The sequence below is a fragment of the Chrysemys picta genome, chromosome 17 (assembly GCF_011386835.1).
Source record: "Chrysemys picta bellii isolate R12L10 chromosome 17, ASM1138683v2, whole genome shotgun sequence".
Classification (NCBI taxonomy): Eukaryota; Metazoa; Chordata; order Testudines; family Emydidae; genus Chrysemys; species Chrysemys picta.
The window spans coordinates 26,301,509-26,318,594 of NC_088807.1; the positions used below are offsets into that span (position 1 = coordinate 26,301,509).

At 68.7% G+C, this 17,086-nt stretch overlaps 1 protein-coding gene across 1 annotated transcript in view; it reads left to right on the forward strand.

Moving 5' to 3' along the window:
- The first annotated feature begins 2,850 nt into the window (after window positions 1–2,850).
- The window catches only part of LOC135976240 (neural cell adhesion molecule L1-like), a 15,022-nt gene continuing 786 nt past the window's right edge, over window positions 2,851–17,086 (forward strand). Inside the window, exons 1-14 of the mRNA XM_065571006.1 lie at window positions 2,851–3,127; window positions 8,333–8,469; window positions 10,288–10,302; window positions 10,593–10,698; window positions 10,805–10,992; window positions 11,826–11,948; window positions 12,683–12,853; window positions 13,959–14,070; window positions 14,200–14,384; window positions 15,017–15,148; window positions 15,505–15,648; window positions 16,096–16,207; window positions 16,379–16,545; window positions 16,924–17,083. Of these exons, the coding sequence (XP_065427078.1) occupies window positions 3,078–3,127; window positions 8,333–8,469; window positions 10,288–10,302; window positions 10,593–10,698; window positions 10,805–10,992; window positions 11,826–11,948; window positions 12,683–12,853; window positions 13,959–14,070; window positions 14,200–14,384; window positions 15,017–15,148; window positions 15,505–15,648; window positions 16,096–16,207; window positions 16,379–16,545; window positions 16,924–17,083 (1,802 nt within the window). The 5' untranslated portion in view covers window positions 2,851–3,077. The remainder of the gene's footprint in view (window positions 3,128–8,332; window positions 8,470–10,287; window positions 10,303–10,592; window positions 10,699–10,804; window positions 10,993–11,825; window positions 11,949–12,682; window positions 12,854–13,958; window positions 14,071–14,199; window positions 14,385–15,016; window positions 15,149–15,504; window positions 15,649–16,095; window positions 16,208–16,378; window positions 16,546–16,923; window positions 17,084–17,086) is intronic.

Sequence of the window (17,086 nt, forward strand, 5' to 3'; positions counted from 1 at the left end):
CAATCTACTAGACTTCTCTGAGGGGATCCACCAGCCCGTGGCCAAGGGGATCCCGTGGAGATCGTGGACTTCGATTGTCAGAAGGCCTTTGACACGGTCCCTCATGAAAGGCTCTTGCGCGGAGTCAGCTGCCAGGGGATCAGAGGGAAGATCCCCTCGTGGATCGGTAACTGGTTAAAAGACGGGACACAAAGGGGAGGAATACCTGGTCCGTTTTCAGAGTGGAGAGAGGTAAATCGTGGTGTCCCCCAGGGGTCTGTTCGGGGCCCCGTCCTAGTCGACATATTCAGAACGGAGCTAGAAAACGGGGTGAACAGGGAGGTGGCAAAATCTGCAGATGCTACAAAACGACTCGAGATCGTTAAGTCCCAGGCAGCCTGCGAAGCACTACAAGGGGTGAGGGGGCAGCAAACTGGCAGGTGAAATTCAGTGTTGATAAATGCCCGTTGGCAGCCATCCGCCAACTCTACAGCTCAACGGTGAGGAACTGGGCCTGTTCTCAGTGTGGTGGTTGAATGCCGAGTGGGGAGTGGGCTCGGGAAGGTTGCTGGGGGGGTTGGCTGGGGGGCTGCACTGGGGGATGGGAGACGGGCCTGGAGGGAAGATACCTGAGCAGGGGCTGGGGCCAGGTGACACCACTGCCCAGGAAGTGGACAAAGGCTGGGGGGGGAGGCTGGGGGAGAGACGCTGGAGGGAGTTGGAGTTTCAGGAGCTGGCTGGTAATTGGAGGGAGCCCAGACGAGGCTCTGACCCCCCAAGGGGCTGGGGCGCCCTGAGACCCCAAGATGGACCTAAGTGCGGGGGGTCCTGTTGTCTGTGCCTGCAAGACCTGTCCTGGGCCGTGTTCCTGTCGTCTAAATAAACCTTCTGCTTTACTGGCTGGCGGAGAGGAATCGCAGGGCCTGGTGTCCCCCCACACTCGGTGACACCACCACCCGAGAGAGAGACCGCGGCGGCGCTGCGGCCAGTTCTCGGAAATCCTCCGCTCGCTGGCAGGAAGGCGACCGAGGGCCGGGACTTGTTAGGAAAGGGAGAGACGAGACGTTGCCTTGAACGCTGCGGGCAGACGTGCTCGCCCCATCTCCGAAAGGATCCCGTGGAATTGGGAACGGTTCAGACAAGGGCGACAAAACTGATTCGGGGCGTGGAACAGCTTCCGCGGGAGGAGACGTTAATGAGAGCGGGACTCTCCAGCTCGGAAGAGCCGGCTAAGGGGCTGTGACGGGGCTCAACGATCCCGCTGAGAGAGTAGAGCGGGGAGTGTTATTTACTCCTCCTCCTAACACAAGAACCAGGGTCACCCAATGAAATGAACAGCAGCGGGTTTAACACAAACAGGAAGTATTTCTTCACCCAGCTCACCGTTAACCTGTGGAACTCCTCGCCAGGGGATGTTGTGAAGGCTGAGACCATAACCGGGTTCAAAAGAACTAGATACGTTCATGGCGGGTCGGTCACCCACTGGCTACGAGCCAGGCTGGGCAGGGCTGGTGGCCCTGCCTCTGTTTGTCGGGTGCTGGCAATGGGCGACGGGATGGGTCACTTGGGGATTCCCGGGTCTGGTCATTGGCTGCTGGCGGCACACAGGACGCTGGCCTAGCTGCACCTGACCCCCCTGGCCACTTGGGGGTGTCAGGGACCCCCAGCTGTCACAGATCTGCAGGCCCAGCACAGGAACAGCCCTGGGGGGCCCTGTCAGTGGGGCAGCCCCCTTGGGGGTCACACTATCCCTGGGATCAGCCACTGGCTCCCCCACCCTCTCGGACCCACCTCGAAGCCTGCAGCCCCCCCGGGACTGGACCCACAAGGGAACCATGCCTCCCGCTGTCCCGAGCCAGAGTGACTCCCCCGGCAGTGTGAACGCAGGAGGGTTTCCCGAAGGTCCTACACCCCCAGCTGCTCCCACTTCACACATGGGCCAGGCCTTGGCCACCCCTGGTCTCTGCAAAGCAATCCCCCCCACCCTTAACCGGACGGGGGAAACTGAGGCACGCGCAGAATTCATCGGATATCGTATGAAAACTTCCCACTCCACCACCTCAGCTGCCCCCCCCCCCAGCGGGGGGAGCTCTCACACCACAGCCCAGCCCCTGCACCACCAGCAGCCCTCGGCCTGGGGGGCTTCTGCCCCGCCGGCCCTTTGCCCCACCCCAGGGCCGGGGCAAGGCTGGCTGTGCCCTGCAGGGGGTGGGGCGAGCCTGGGGGCAGGCAGTGCGGGGACGCTGCATTCACTATCAGACACCCCCCCCCCCCAAGCTCGGGCGAGAACCCAGGAGTCCGACTGAAGGGGAGGGCCCTGGCCTGCAGAGGACCTGCTCTGTCAGCTGGGGGGGCACAAACCTCAGGGAGCCCCTGGCCCAGCCCCCCCGTTGCACTAGGGCAGGTTTCGCGGGGGGGGGGGGAGGGGGATTCAGGGGCCCGGCTCTGTTCCCCTCCCCCACCCCGGACCTGCCCCAGAGCGTCCCATGGGCAGTTCCCAGCCTGTCACCCCGGGGGGCAGCGGGGCCCCCCCATTCCGGAGTCTCTCTCTGGAGATGCCTCGGGCACTAGCCGAACCCCCGAACCTCCCTCCCTGCACCCCTAGCGGCCCGGACTCCTGGGTTCTCTCCCTGGCTCTGGGAACGGGGGGGGATTGGTGGTGGGGGGGGCAGTTGGACGGTCCCCTCTGTGTTCCCAGAAACTGCTCCTCCCCCGCAGCAAGTACTGGGAAATACCCCCGCCCCCGCCCCCCCAGCCCTGCCGGTGCCCCTCACTCCCGACCCGCAGCCCCTGCCCCCCAGCCCTGCCGGTGCCCCTCACTCCCGACCCGCAGCCCCTGCCCCCCAGCCCTGCCGGTGCCCCCCACTCCCGACCCGCAGCCCCCACCAGCCCAGCTCCGTTTCCAGGCATCGCCCCTTCCCCAGTCCAACTTCTCCGCCCCCCAGGAATTCCCCAGCCGAGAGGGAGGCTGGGGTCGCGGTGAGGGGATCCCGCTCCCGGAGCAGGGAGAACCCAGGCGTCCTGGCTCCCAGCCCCCGCCCAGGGAGGGGCCGGGCGCTGGGGGAGGGGCGGCGGAGGGAGGGGTCTGACTCCGGATTATGTCACAGGCTCTGCAGCCGCAGTGGGGAGCGGAGCGGTTCGGGCGCAGGTAGGGGATGGGATGGGGCTGGGGGGGTTCGGTCCGTCCGGCTGCTCCTGCCCCCCCTCCGGCCCGGCCCGGCCCCCGCTGGGAGGGGCGAGGGGAACCTGCGGGGATGGGGGCTGAGATGGGGGATGGGAGGGGCAGGGGGGCTGTGGAGGGGGGATGGGTGGGGCAGGGGGGCTGTGGAGGGGGAGGGGCAGGGCTCAGTGGGGAGAAGCGGGATGTCAGGCTGGGGGCTGTTCAGGGGGGTGAGGGGCCCTGGGGGGCCGGCTGTGGGGGAGGGGCTGGGCGGGGCTGAGCTCCGTGTCCGTGGGGTGCCTGGGGGGTGTGATGGGGGGTTGTATGCTGAGTTGTGAGCCTGGGGTTGTGGGTCTTGCACGTTGGGTGTGGCCGGTGTGTTGGGTGTGGCAGGTGCTGCGTGTTGTGATTTGTGCTGTATGTTCTGTGTCTGTGGGGTGCATCTTGTGTCTGGCATGTGGGTTGTGTGTTGTGACGTGTGGGTTGTGTGGTGTTGTGGTGGGTTGCGTGTTGTGACATGTGGGTTGTGTGGTGTTGTGGTGGGTTGTGTGTTGTGACTTGTGGGTTGTGTGGTGTTGCGTGTTGCGGCCTGTGGGTTGTATGTTGCGTGTTGTGATGGGTGGGTTGTGTGGTGTTGTGCGTTGCGTGTAGTGTGCTGTGTGTTGTATGTTGCGTGTTGTGGCATGTGGGTTGTGTGTTGCGCTGCATAGGAGACAGGGCTGGGCGCGGCCTTTGTGTGGGTCGGGGGGGGGATCTGGGGCGGTTGGTCGTGTCCTAGAGCCCCCAGCCCCCCAAATCCCCTGGAATCCCCCAGCCCCTAACCCCAGCACACAGCGGGGGGGCAAGAGAGACAGACCCCCCCCCCGGACACCCCAACTTTGTGTGTGTGCCTGGGGGGGTGTCCCAGGGAGCGGAGCTTGGGAACGGGATGGGGGGGACTCCCAGGCACTGGTAAATGGGGGGTGAATTCGTGTGGGGGAGAGTCTAGACGGGGGGGGAGAGCTCCTGTCTGTGCCCCTCACTCCCGACCTGCAGCCCCCTGCCAGCCCACCCTGCCGGTGCCCCTCACTCCCGACCCGCAGCCCCTGCCAGCCCTGCCCAGCCCTGTCCCCCCGCAGCCCTGCCGGTGCCCCTCACTCCCGACCCGCAGCCCCCTGCCCCCCCCAGCCCTGCCGGTGCCCCTCACTCCCGACCCACAGCCCCTGGCCAGCCCCCCTGACCCCCCAGAGAGTCACTGGGCCTGTCTGCGAGGGGGTGTCTGAAAGTGAAGGGGGATCCCCCCCAGCCCATCCCCCCCCCCCCCGGGAAGGGTGGGGTCATGGCAGGTGCTTGGGGGAGGGGAATTTCCACATGAGTTGCAGGCAAATTAGCGGGGGGGGGGGAGCACCTGGCTCTGGGTACGTGTGTGGGGGAAGGGGAGTACACAGGGCCGTGGCCACCCGACCCCCCTCCCCTCCCAGGGCCGGGAGAGAACCCAGGAGTCCAGGCGGGGGAAGGGGCCTGGCTGCGGCGATGGGCAGGGCTTGGCCCCGTCAGCCCGGTGGGGGGGTTGCTGTGTGGAGACGGCCCCCCCGGAGCCCAGGGGCCAGGGCCCAGCATGACACACCCCCCCCGACCCCCCCTGGCGCCCGGACTGCCCAGGGCAGAGTCACCTGTCAGAGCCGGTTAGTGGGAGCCCGGACTCCTGGGTTCTCTGCCGGCTCTGGGCAGGAAGGGGAGTCTGGGGGGTTAGAGTGGGGGTCTGGGAGCCAGGACTCCTGCGTTCTCTTCCCGGCTCTGGGAGGGGAGCGGAGGCTGGTGGTCAGAGCGGGGGGGGGGGGGGCTGGGAGCCAGGAGTCCATGGAGCTGGATCCCCACATCCTGGGTGCCCCGTTTCCAGCCCCCCCCCCACGCTGGCATCCGGCCTGTGCCACTGAGACAAGAACTCGTTTGTGTGGAGGCCAAGAGCCACCCCACCCCCACACTTCCGCTGTCCGCGGTGGGGCCTGACCCTGGGCCCAGCCCCCACAATGGGGCCCTGTTGGGGCAGGGCTGGGCTGGCAGGGGCTGCGGGTCGGGAGTGAGGGGCACCGGCAGGGCTGGGGGGTGGGGGCTGGGCTGGCGGGGGCTGCGGGTCGGGAGTGAGGGGCGCCGGCGGGGCTGGGGGGCTGGGCTAGCAGGAGGCTGCGGGTCGGGAGTGAGGGGCGCCGGCGGGGCTGGGGGGCTGGGCTGGCAGGGGCTGCGGGTCGGGAGTGAGGGGCACTGGCGGGGCTGGGGGGCTGGGCTGGGCTAGCAGGGGGCTGCGGGTCGGGAGTGAGGGGCACTGGCAGGGCGGGGGGGGCAGGGCTGGGCTGGCAGGGGCTGCGGGTCGGGAGTGAGGGGCGCCGGCAGAGCTGGGGGGGGCAGGGCTGGGCTAGCAGGGGCTGCGGGTCGGGAGTGAGGGGCGCCGGCAGGGCTGGCAGGGGGCTGCGGGTCGGGAGTGAGGGGCGCCGGCAGAGCTGGGGGGGGCAGGGCTGGGCTAGCAGGGGCTGCGGGTCGGGAGTGAGGGGCGCCGGCAGAGCTGGGGGGGGCAGGGCTGGGCTAGCAGGGGCTGCGGGTCGGGAGTGAGGGGCACCGGCAGGGCTGGGGGGTGGGGGCTGGGCTGGCGGGGGCTGCGGGTCGGGAGTGAGGGGCGCCGGCGGGGCTGGGGGGCTGGGCTGGCAGGGGCTGTGGGTCGGGAGTGAGGGGCACCGGCGGGGCTGGGGGGCTGGGCTGGGCTGGCAGGGGCTGTGGGTCGGGAGTGAGGGGGACCCTCTCCTCCCCTCCCCTCCCCCACCCTGTCATTCTCTCTGTCTGTTTTCCCTGGTGCCGGGTTTGAATCGGGTCCTTCTGTAAAAGGGCCGGGGCGGGAGGGGTCCTGGGGGGGCTTCAGAGCCCTTAACTCTTTGCTGTCCGGCTCGGGGAGGGGAGCGGGGGCTGGTGGCGAGAGCGGGGGGAGGGCAGGAGCCCGGACTCCAGGGTTCTCTCCCTTGCCCCTGGTGGGGTCAAGGTGACTGTGGACCATTATCCCACTGCCTCTTGGTTGCCATGGAAACGCAGGAAATGCAGCAGCGGTGTGGGGGGGGAGATGCCGGCACAACAGACAACACCTGGCGCTCGCCTCGAAACCCCCCGGCTGCCCTGGATACGCACACGTCCCCCAACAACCCACAGCCTGTGACATACAACACACCAACACCCCCAGCACTCAACACATCCACAACAACCCATAATACCCAACGCCCCCTGCCCCTGCAGCCCCGTGCAGCCCACCCACCCTCGGTAACACACAACAGGCTGCAGACGCCCCAGTGCCCCTTGCCTCCCCCCTTCGCTTGCTCCATGGCTCAGTGCCCGGAGTGTGACCCGCCGAACCCCCCAAACCCCCCCAGCAGCAGGATCCCCACGACGTGGGAAATCCCTAAATCGCCGCAAGCCCCCCCCCGAGACACTGGCCCAGGGGAGCAGGTGCCAGATCCGGGTGATGGGGAGTGCGTTGTGGGGCCCATCCCCTCTGGGGGGCGCCGGCTCCCCCCCCCCGGCCCCAGGGCAGGGCCTGGCTGGCTCAGGGGGCGGGGGGGTCAGATGTCTGACACCTGGGGTCTCTCTTCATGCCTGAGGAGTTTACAAGTGGCTGGGGGGGGTTCAGAGACCTTGGGGACAATCCCCACCCCCCAACATGGCCCAACCGCCCCCCCCTTCTCCCTCTGCTCAGGGGGCCTCGGACAGACGCTGTCAGTTGACGCATTAACTCCCTGGCTGCTGGAATATTTTTTTTTCTGAGAAACCAACCACAGAACTAGCAGGGGCTGCGGGTCGGGAGTGAGGGGCACCGGCAGGGCTGTCGGGGGGAGGGGCAGGGCTGGGCTAGCAGGGGCTGCGGGTCGGGAGTGAGGGGCGCCGGCGGGGCTGGGGGGCTGGGCTGGGCTAGCAGGGGCTGCGGGTCGGGAGTGAGGGGCGCCGGCGGGGCTGGGGGGCAGGGCTGGGCTAGCAGGGGCTGTGGGTCGGGAGTGAGGGGCGCCGGCGGGGCTGGGGGGCAGGGCTGGGCTAGCAGGGGCTGCGGGTCGGGAGTGAGGGGCGCCGGCGGGGCTGGGCTAGCAGGGGGCTGTGGGTCGGGAGTGAGGGGCGCCGGCGGGGCTGGGGGGCAGGGCTGGGCTAGCAGGGGCTGCGGGTCGGGAGTGAGGGGCGCCGGCGGGGCTGCGGGGGGGCAGGGCTGGGCTAGCAGGGGCTGCAGGTTGGGAGTGAGGGGCACCGGCAGGACTTGGGCGGGGGGGCAGGGCTGGGCCAGCAGGGGCTGCGGGTTGGGAGTGAGGGGCACCGGCAAGGCTGGGGGCTCCCCCCCTCCAGTTTCTGCTCCCCCCCGTACTCTGGTTCCATCTGCCTCTGGGACATGGTGGCTCACAGGGGAGGTGCCCGGCGCTGGTGACCACAACGGTGCCAACTCCAAGCAGACAATGACGGAAACCCTGCGACCGACTCGTCTGGGCCCAGATCTTTGGGACCAGCTGCCTCCTCCCACTCCCCTCCCAGAGCTGGGGAGAGAACCCAGGCGTCCGGGCTCCCACCCCGCCCTGCTCTAACCCACCAGCTCTCCTCTCAGATAAGAATCCCTGACTTGATAACAAATTTACTTTGCTATCGTAGGGCTGGATAGGAGCCAGTGCCCCCTGGAGGGCACAGGCCCCAGCCCCATTCCCTGCCCCCCTCAGCCAGCCAGTCCCCGCCCTGGGGCTGAATGTTTAATAACAGCACAGTTTGTACAGGTGGCAGGGGCTGCGGGTCGGGAGTGAGGGGCACCGGCAGGGCTGGGGGGGCAGGGGCTGCGGGTCGGGAGTGAGGGGCGCTGGCAGGGCTGGGGGGGCCAGGGCCAGGCTCGTGGGGGCTGTGGGTCGGGAGTGAGGAGCATCTTTCCTCTCCTCTCTCTCCTCCTCCCTATTAATAATTCATACCCCCTCCCCCGTCGCCGGCACTTTTCCATCTGTTCCCGTGTCCGTCCGTCCACCCGTCTGTCTCCTGCTGGGGGAGGGGAGGGGCTGGGGGGATCCTGCTGGGTTGACAAGATAAGCCCCTTAGCCTGGTAATTGCCCCTGGGGAGGTTGGGGGGGTTCTCACTGTGCAGGAATTTGGGGGAGGGGCGGCGCTCCACCCCAGAGGTGGTCGCATGGATCTCGCTCAGTGATGGTGCTTCTCCCCCAGCCAGGTGCAGGGAGCGACCCGCGGCGCCCCCCAGCCAGCGCCGCCCGGATTGAGGATGGCTCCCACGCGGGGCCAGCTGCTCCAGCTCTGGCCCCTGCTGTTCGGCCTGGCCGAGGCCCTCACCATCCCCAAGGAGTGTGAGTAGCTGGGGGGGGTCGGGTCCGTCCCCCGCTTGAGCCAGAAGTGGGGCAGTCCAGGTGTCCATGGATGGTGGATCCCTCCCATTACCCTGCCATGGTACAGTCCAAGTTTCAACCCATAGCTACAATCAGCACCACGGACCGGGCTCTGGGTGTTGCAATGGGCTGTAGCTACAGTCAGCACCAGGGACAGGGCTCCGGGTGTTGCATTGGGCTGTAGCTACAGTCAGCACCAGGGACAGGGCTCCGGGTGTTGCAATGGGCTGTAGCTACAGTCAGCATCAGGGACAGGGCCCCGGGTATTGCATTGGACTGAAGCTACAGTCAGCACCACGGACAGGACTCCGGGTGTTGCAATGGGCTGTAGCTACAGTCAGCACCAGGGACAGGGCCCCGGGTATTGCATTGGGCTGTAGCTACAGTCAGCACCAGGGACAGGGCCCCGGGTATTGCATTGGGCTGTAGCTACAGTCAGCACCACGGACCGGGCTCCGGGGGTTGCATTGGGCTGTAGCTACAGTCAGCACCACGGACCAGGCTCCGGGTGTTGCAATGGGCTGTAGCTACAGTCAGCACCAGGGACAGGGCCCTGGGTGTTGCATTGGGCTGTAGCTAGTCAGCACCACGGACAGGGCTCTGGGTGTTGCATTGGGCTGTAGCTACAGGCACCACCAGGGACAGGGCTCCAGGTGTTGCAATGGGCTGTAGCTACAGTCAGCACCAGGGACAGGGCCCCAGGTGTTGCATTGGGCTGAAGATACAGTCAGCACCACGGACCGGGCTACAGGTGTTGCATTGGGCTGAAGCTACAGTCAGCACCATGGACAGGGTTCCGGGTGTTGCATTGGGCTGAAGCTACAGTCAGCACCATGGACAGGGCTCCGGGTGTTGCAAAGGGCTGCAGCTATAGTCAGCACCACAGACCGGGCTCAGGGTGTTGCATTGGGCTGTAGGTACAGTTCACCCCACGGACAGGGCTCTGGGTGTTGCATTGGGGTGTAGCTACATTCAGCACCATGGACAGGGCTCCGGGTGTTGCATTGGGCTGAAGCTACAGTCAGCACCACGGACAGGGCTCCGGGTGTTGCAATGGGCTGTAGCTACAGTCAGCACCACGGACAGGGCTCCGGGTGTTGCATTGGGCTGTAGCTACAGTCAGCACCACGGACAGGGCTCCGGGTGTTGCATTGGGCTGTAGCTACAGTCAGCACCGCGGACTGGGCTCAGGGTGTTGCACTGGGCTGTATCCGCCCGTGCCAAACCCATGGGTGGGGGGAGTTTCTGCAGGGGAGGAATCCATGGATCTGATCCGGGGGTGGTTTTGCACATTCACTCTGGCACACTTTGCACGGTTCTTCATGCCGCAGTGCACAATCATTTTCTGTGCCTTGCTTGCTGTAACACCCGCTCATGTACAATCCCCCCTCGCTCCCCGTGAGCGCCCAGCTCCACCTGCCCTTCGCATGTGCGGTCGCGCACTCACCCTTCCCCACCCCCTCCGCTCACTCTTGTGCATGCTCACCCTCACCAAGCACCCTCCAGGCCTTGTGCCAGCTCACCTGGCACACTTGAGCACTCCCAGCTCTCTTGCACACTTTGGCACACCCTCCAGTGCACACTCATGTCTCCCAGCACATCCCGCCTTGCAACCGTGGACATGCTCTGGCCAGTTTGCCTTGCACACTTCTGCACAAGCGCAGTGCACAACTTGCATGCTCACACCCACACAGCCCTCGGTCCCACTCCCGGGGCCCCCACGTGGGACGCCAGCTAACGTCTCTCTGTGTCTCTCCCCTCTGCTACCCGGCGCCACAGACGAGATGCACAACCGTGAGTCCTGGGGTGAAACGGGGTATCCGGGGATTCTGGGCACACTCAGGCTGCGGCTTTGCACACTCACCCCCTTTTCCCAAGAACCCCCAGGGCCGTTTCGGATCCATCAGGAGAGAGATTGGGGGGGCCGTGGTGGGGAGGGGAAATGGGGGGGGGTCTAGGGGGAAGTTTGGGAGAGTTCAGGGGAGGGGGAATTGGGGCACTCTGGGGAAGCTTGGGGTGGGACGGGGGGCAGAGCAGGTTGCTGGGTTCTCAGTCTCTGTAACAGCCCCCCCGCGCTCCCCCAGTGCGGCAGCCCCCTGAGATGATGGAGCAGCCGGCGGAGAAGCTGGTCGTGTTCCCCAGCGATGACATTGTGCTGCGGTGTGAGGCCACCGGGACACCCCCCCTCGAGTGAGTACGGCCCCTCTCTTCCCCACCGCCGCCTCCCTCCCCTCCCCGCCCCCCAGGGCCCCCAACCCCCCGGTGCCGCCCCGAGCTCCTCCCCCTCCCCCCACAGGTTCCGCTGGACGAAGGATGGGCGCAGGTTCGACCCGCGCCGGGAGGCCGGGGTGACGGTCGTCGAGGGCTCGGGGACCCTGTACATCAACAACAGCAATGCGGGGCGGCACCAGGGCATCTATCGGTGCTACGCCAGCAACGACCTGGGCACGGCCATGGGGCCGGAGATCCACGTCATCGCCGAGAGTAAGTGACCCCCTCCCCGCCGTGGGCAGCGCCCCTAACTCCTGACCCGCAGCCCCCCGAACCCAGCCGTTCCCCCCCCATGCATCCGGCGCCCCTCACTCCCGACCCGCAGCCCCCCGAACCTAGCCCTTCCCCCCCCCATGCATCCGGCGCCCCTCACTCCTGACCCGCAGCCCCCCGAACCCAGCCCTTCCCCCCCCCCCTGCATCTGGCGCCCCTCACTCCCGACCCGCAGTCCCCCAAACCCAGCCCTTCCCCCCCCATGCATCTGGCGCCCCTCACTCCCGACCCGCAGCCCCCTGAACCCAGCCCTTCCCCCCCCATGAATCTGGCGCCCCTCACTCCCGACCCGCAGCCCCCCGAACCCAGCCTTGGGCCCCCCCCCCACTTTTACCTGCAGGTCTCCCCAGAGCTCAGCCAATTGCTCCTGTTTCCACAGCAACCATTTCCATGGCAGCGAGGTGTCAGGGTGATGTAATTGCTCCTCTCCATCAGCCCCTCCCCCACCCCCTCCCCCACCCTTGGCTGTAGCCTGAGACCCCCTCCCCCCCCCCCCCAGCCTCCCCAGGGAGCAAAGGCCGGGGAAGTGGAGACGCCCTGTGGAGAATCCACCCTGCCCCCCGCAGCCCTGCTGGTGCCCCTCACTCCCGACCCCCAGCCCCCCAGCCTGGCCCTGCCCACCAGCCCCGCCGGTGCCCCTCACTCCCGACCCGCAGCCCCTGCCAGCCCAGCCCAGCCCCCCAGCCCCGCCCGTGCCCCTCACTCCCGACCCGCAGCCCCCCAGCCTGGCCCTGCCCCCCCATTGTTGATTGAACCCCCCCTCCCTGCTGCAGGCACCCCCCAGTGGCCCAAGGAGAAGGTTTCCCCATTGGAGGTGGAGGAGGGGGAGTCTGTCGTCCTGCCCTGCAACCCCCCCGCCAGTGCCATGCCCCCCAAAATCTACTGGCTGAACAGCCGTGAGTATCCGCTGCCAGGAGCGGGGCCCGGGGCCTGTCCCCTCTGGGGGCACCAGCTCCCATCCAGCCCCACAGCGGGGACTCAGGGGCACGGGGAGTGGGGCTGGGGGGGGCGCCGGCTCCCCCCTGACCCAGGGCGGGGACTGGCTGGCTCAGGGGCGCGGGGAGTGGGGCTGGGGGGGGCGCCGGCTCCCCCCTGACCCAGGGCGGGGACTGGCTGGTTCAGGGGCGCGAGGAGTGGGGTTGGGGGGGGCGCCGGCTCCCCCCTGACCCAGGGCGGGGACTGGCTGGTTCAGGGGCGCGGGGAGTGGGGCTGGGGGGGGCACCGGCTCCCTCCTGACCCAGGGCGGGGACTGGCTGGTTCAGGGGCGCGGGGAGTGGGGCTGGGGGGGGGCGCCGGCTCCCCCCTGACCCAGGGCGGGGACTGGCTGGCTCAGGGGCGCGAGTAGTGGGGTTGGGGGGGGCGCCGGCTCCCCCCTGACCCAGGGCGGGGACTGGCTGGCTCAGGGGGGCAGGGAGTGGGGCTGGGGGGGGCGCCGGCTCCCCCCGACCCAGGGCGGGGACTGGCTGGTTCAGGGGCGCGAGGAGTGGGGTTGGGGGGGGGCGCCGGCTCCCCCCTGACCCAGGGCGGGGACTGGCCGGCGCAGGGGGGCTCAGGGGGTGGGGAATGGGGCAAGGGCTGCGGGGAGCAGGGGGCGGGTTGAGCTCCGGTTTAACCCCTCGCTGCCCGGCAGGCATCGTACACATCGCGCAGGACGAGCGGGTCAGCATGGGGCAGGACGGGTACTTGTACTTTGCCAACGTCCGGCGCTCGGACAGTCACCCCGACTACATCTGCCACGCCCACTACCTGGGCCCCCGCACCATCATCCAGAAAGAGCCGATCGAGCTGCGGGTCCGACCCAGTGAGTGGTGTGGGGGCCCCTCGGACCTGGGGGAGGGACCTGCGGGGGGGGGGGCAGCCCTGAGTGGGGACCCTTGTGCCGGGAGGTATAAAGGCTTGGGGGGGGGTCGATTTTCAGCGCAGCCCCAGGCATTGGAACCCAGGCATCCGGGTGTATCTCCCAGGTGACCCCCCCCCCCCAATCCATCCCTCGGTGTCGGGGGGCCACTCCTCCCCCCGATCTCTTTGCTATTTCTGCCCCCCACCTCTCAGCAGGGATCCCCCCCCACCAATTTCTCGGCATCCGTTGGAGCACTCCTAGGGCTGCGCTATCCCTTTGGGGCCCCCCCGTGGCTCCTGCGCCCTCTGGGGGGTGGACTGGGGTCCTGGGGACCCCCCAGGTTTGGGGGTATCCGGCCAAATTGAGCCTGGTACATTGGGGGCCATTGCCCCCCCTCCCCACCCCTCTGATGGACAGAGGGGGGTACACAGGGGCACATGGGGATGGACGGGGCAGTGTCACGGACTCACAGATCGTGCCCATGCTTGGCCCCGTGCGGTCCCTGGGGCGAACCCCGGTCAGAGGGACAGCCCTTCTCGGGGTCCCCTCTGTCCCAGGGGTCAGGCCCCTCCACCTCCTGGAGCCGCACCTCTCTGAGCCTTAGCACGTCTGTCTCTGCCATGGGCCCCCCAGGGAGTCCCCTCGCTCTGGGGCCCCCCATCTCCCCGCTCCCAGAGTCAATAATGCCCCCCCCCCGTTCTCTAGCCCGGAGGGACACTCAGCCAGCGTCGCACAGGAGGGTTATCGAGCGTCTGACCCCAGCACAGGAAACTCTCCGGCCTCAGGCCTGGCCCCCCTCAGCCCAGCACATCCCAGTCTCCCCTGCATCCAGGGGGGCTCTGCCTGCTCCCCCTCTCCAGCCCCGACCCCCCTGCTCCCCAGCTGGGCATCTGATACCCCCAGCCCCAAGCCAGGGAAACAGGGTCGCCTGGGCCTCCTCTCCCCTCTTCTGTCCTCTGGCCCCCAGCAACACCCAGGGAAACTGAGTCCCACCCCCTCAGCATGCAAACCATTGGAAACCTCCCCCCACTGCTTGGTGCTGACCCCCTCCCTGTCTCCCCTGCAGCCAACTCAGTGAAGTTTCGCAAGCCCCGGATGATGGTACCGCCCGGGGAGAGCAGCTCCCACGTCGCCCTGCGGGGTTCCAGCCTGGCCCTGGAGTGCATCGCGGAGGGCTTGTGAGTGGGGCGGGCGCTTGGGGGGCACTGGGGGGCTGCGGGTTGAGGGCTATGGGGGTGGGTGTTACTGGGGCTGTGGGGGGGCCTGTCTGACCCCCCAGCCCCATGCCAGCCCCGCTCTGCCCCCAGCCCCACGCCCACTGTGGAGTGGATCCGTCTGAACGGCCCCCTGCCCGCGGAGCGCACGGCCCTGGAGAACTCCCAGAAAACTCTGCGGATCCGGGACGTGCTGGAGGAGGACGACGGGGAGTATCAGTGTATCGCCCGCAACACGCGGGGCACCGCCCGCCACATCTACACCGTCACCGTGGAAGGTACCGGCGGGGGCTGCGAGTCGGGAGTGAGGGGCACCCGTAGGGCTGGGGGGCAGGGCTGGGAGGCAGGGGGCTGCGGGTCGGGAGTGAGGGGCACTGGCAGAGCTCGGGGGCTGCGGGTCAGGAGTGGGGGGCACCAGTAGGGCTGTGGGGGCAGGGCCGAGCCGGCAGGGGCCGCGGGTCAGGAGTGAGGGGCTAGGGGGCAGGGGCTGTGGGTCAGGAGTGAGGGGTACCAGCAGAGCTGGGGGGCAGGGCCAGGCCAGCAGGGGGCTGTGGGTCAGGAGTGAGGGGCACCAGTAGGGCTGGGGGGCAGGGCCGAGCCGGCAGGGGCCGCGGGTCAGGAGTGAGGGGCTAGGGGGCAGGGGCTGTGGGTCAGGAGTGAGGGGTACCAGCAGAGCTGGGGGGCAGGGCCAGGCCAGCAGGGGGCTGTGGGTCAGGAGTGAGGGGCACCAGTAGGGCTGGGGGGCAGGGCCGAGCCGGCAGGGGCCGCGGGTCAGGAGTGAGGGGCTAGGGGGCAGGGGCTGTGGGTCAGGAGTGAGGGGTACCAGCAGAGCTGGGGGGCAGGGCCGAGCCGGCAGGGGCCGCGGGTCAGGAGTGAGGGGCACCGGCTCTCACCCCCCTTCCCCCCCCAGCCGCCCCCTACTGGGCACAGCAGCCCCACAGCCGGGTGTACGGCCCCGGGGAGAACGTTCGGCTCGACTGCTCCGTCTACGGGAAACCCAAACCCCGGGTGTCCTGGAGGGTCAACGGCGTCCCCTGGGGAGGTGAGAACGGGGGGAGGGGCTGGGCGGGACACGGGGTGGGGAGGGGGCGGGATGTGGGAGCGGGGACAGTGGGTGGGGCTGGGCAGTGGGCGGGGCCGGTCAGTGGGTGGGGGCGGGGTCGGTGGGCGGGGCCAGATAGTGGGTGGGACAGTGGGCGGGTTGGGGCCGGGGCAGTGGGCGGGGTTGGCAGGGACAGTGGGCGGGGGCCCAGCAGTGGGCGTGGTAATGGGCGGAGCAGTGGGCGGGGGTGGGGCAGTGGGCGGGGCCAGGTAATGGGCGGAGCAGTGGGCGGGGGTGGGGCAGTGGGCGGGACACGGGGCGTCTCTGCTGCCCCCCCAGCCGCATCTCGCCCCCAGAGCTGGCGCCGGACTCGGCGCGGATGCTGCGCTCGGGGGCCCTGATCCTCACTCAGGTGCAGCCCAACGACTCGCTGGTGACGCAGTGCGAGGCCGTGAACCGCCACGGCCGCTTGCTGGCCAACGCCTACATCTACGTCATCCGTGAGTGCCTGGTGACCGCCGCCCCGGCAACCACCCCTCATCCCCCCTAGCGACCGCTCCCTAGCAACCATCAATCATCCCCCAGCAACCACCACCCCGGCGACCGCCGCCTTGGCAACCAGCCCTAGCGATCGCCCACTAGCAACTGTCAATCATCCCCCTAGCAACCACCACCCCCAGCAACCAACCACTGGCAACTGGGCCTAGGTTACAGCTTCCTCCTCCCCCTACCAGCCACCCCCGAGCAACCACCACCCCTGGCAACCAGCCCAGCCCTGGCAACCGTCCCCCAGCAACCAGCCCTTGGCAACCATCCCATCTCTGGCACCCTCTCCCCCAAGGGCAGCTCCCAGGGGCCCATCCTGCCAGGCATCCCCTGGGTGGGTGGGTTTGGGGGTGCAGGGGCGGGGATGGGTCCAGAGCCCCCCTTACCTCCCCCCCCTGCAGAGCTCCCGGCGAAGATCCTGACCCCGGACGAGCAGCGCTACGCCGTGGTGGAGAACCAGACGGCGTCCCTGGACTGCCAGGCCTTCGGGGCGCCCATGCCCAGCGTGGAGTGGTGAGGGGACCCCCCGTGTGCGCGCTCCCTGCCCCCCCCTGCACTGCTGCCCCCAGACACCACCTCCTTCCCTCTCACTCGCCCCCACTGTGTGCCCCCGGCGCTGCGAGCTTCCCCGCAGCAGTGCCCTGGGCAGGGTGCCAAGTGCCCCTGACACGCCCCCGCTGGCAGGTTCACCGAGCGGATGGAGCCGGCCCTGCAGGACGAACGCGCCTTCGTCCACACCAACGGCACCTTGCACCTGAGCCGGGCCCAGCGCCAGGACACCGGCGCCTACGTCTGCCTCGCCCAGAACGACCAGAACAACGTCACCATCAACGCCTGGCTTGAGGTCAAAGGTGGGGCCCCCGCGCCCCCCAGCATGCCGCGGGGCGGGCCGGGAAGGGAGGGGCTGAGGGGGGAGCAGGGCATGCTGGGAAGGGAGGGGCTGAGGGGTGGAGTTTGGCGGAAAGGGAGGGGCTGAGGGGGGAGCGGGGCAGAAAGGGAGGGGCCGAGGGGAGAGCAGAGAGGGCCGAGAAGGGAGGGGCTGGGGGCGCAGCAGGGCATGCTGGGAAGGGAGGGGCCGAGGGGGGGAGCGGGGTGGTCCAGGAGGGGCTGAGGGGGGAGCGGGCCGGGAAGGGAGGGGCTGGGGGCGCAGCAGGGCATGCTGGGAAGGGAGGCAGCCCGGGCGCTGCCCCCTGTCACCCCCAGTCCCGTCCCGTCCTGTCCCGTCCCAGGCGCGACGCGGATCGTGCTGGGACCCCAAAGTGCTGTGGTGAAGAAATTCAGCAACGTGACCTTCCAGTGCCGGGCACGGTTCGACGAGACGCTGCCGGAGCGCGGAGTCGAGTGGCGGCGGGACGGGCGCCTCATCCAGGAGTCGGACGACAGCGACAAGTG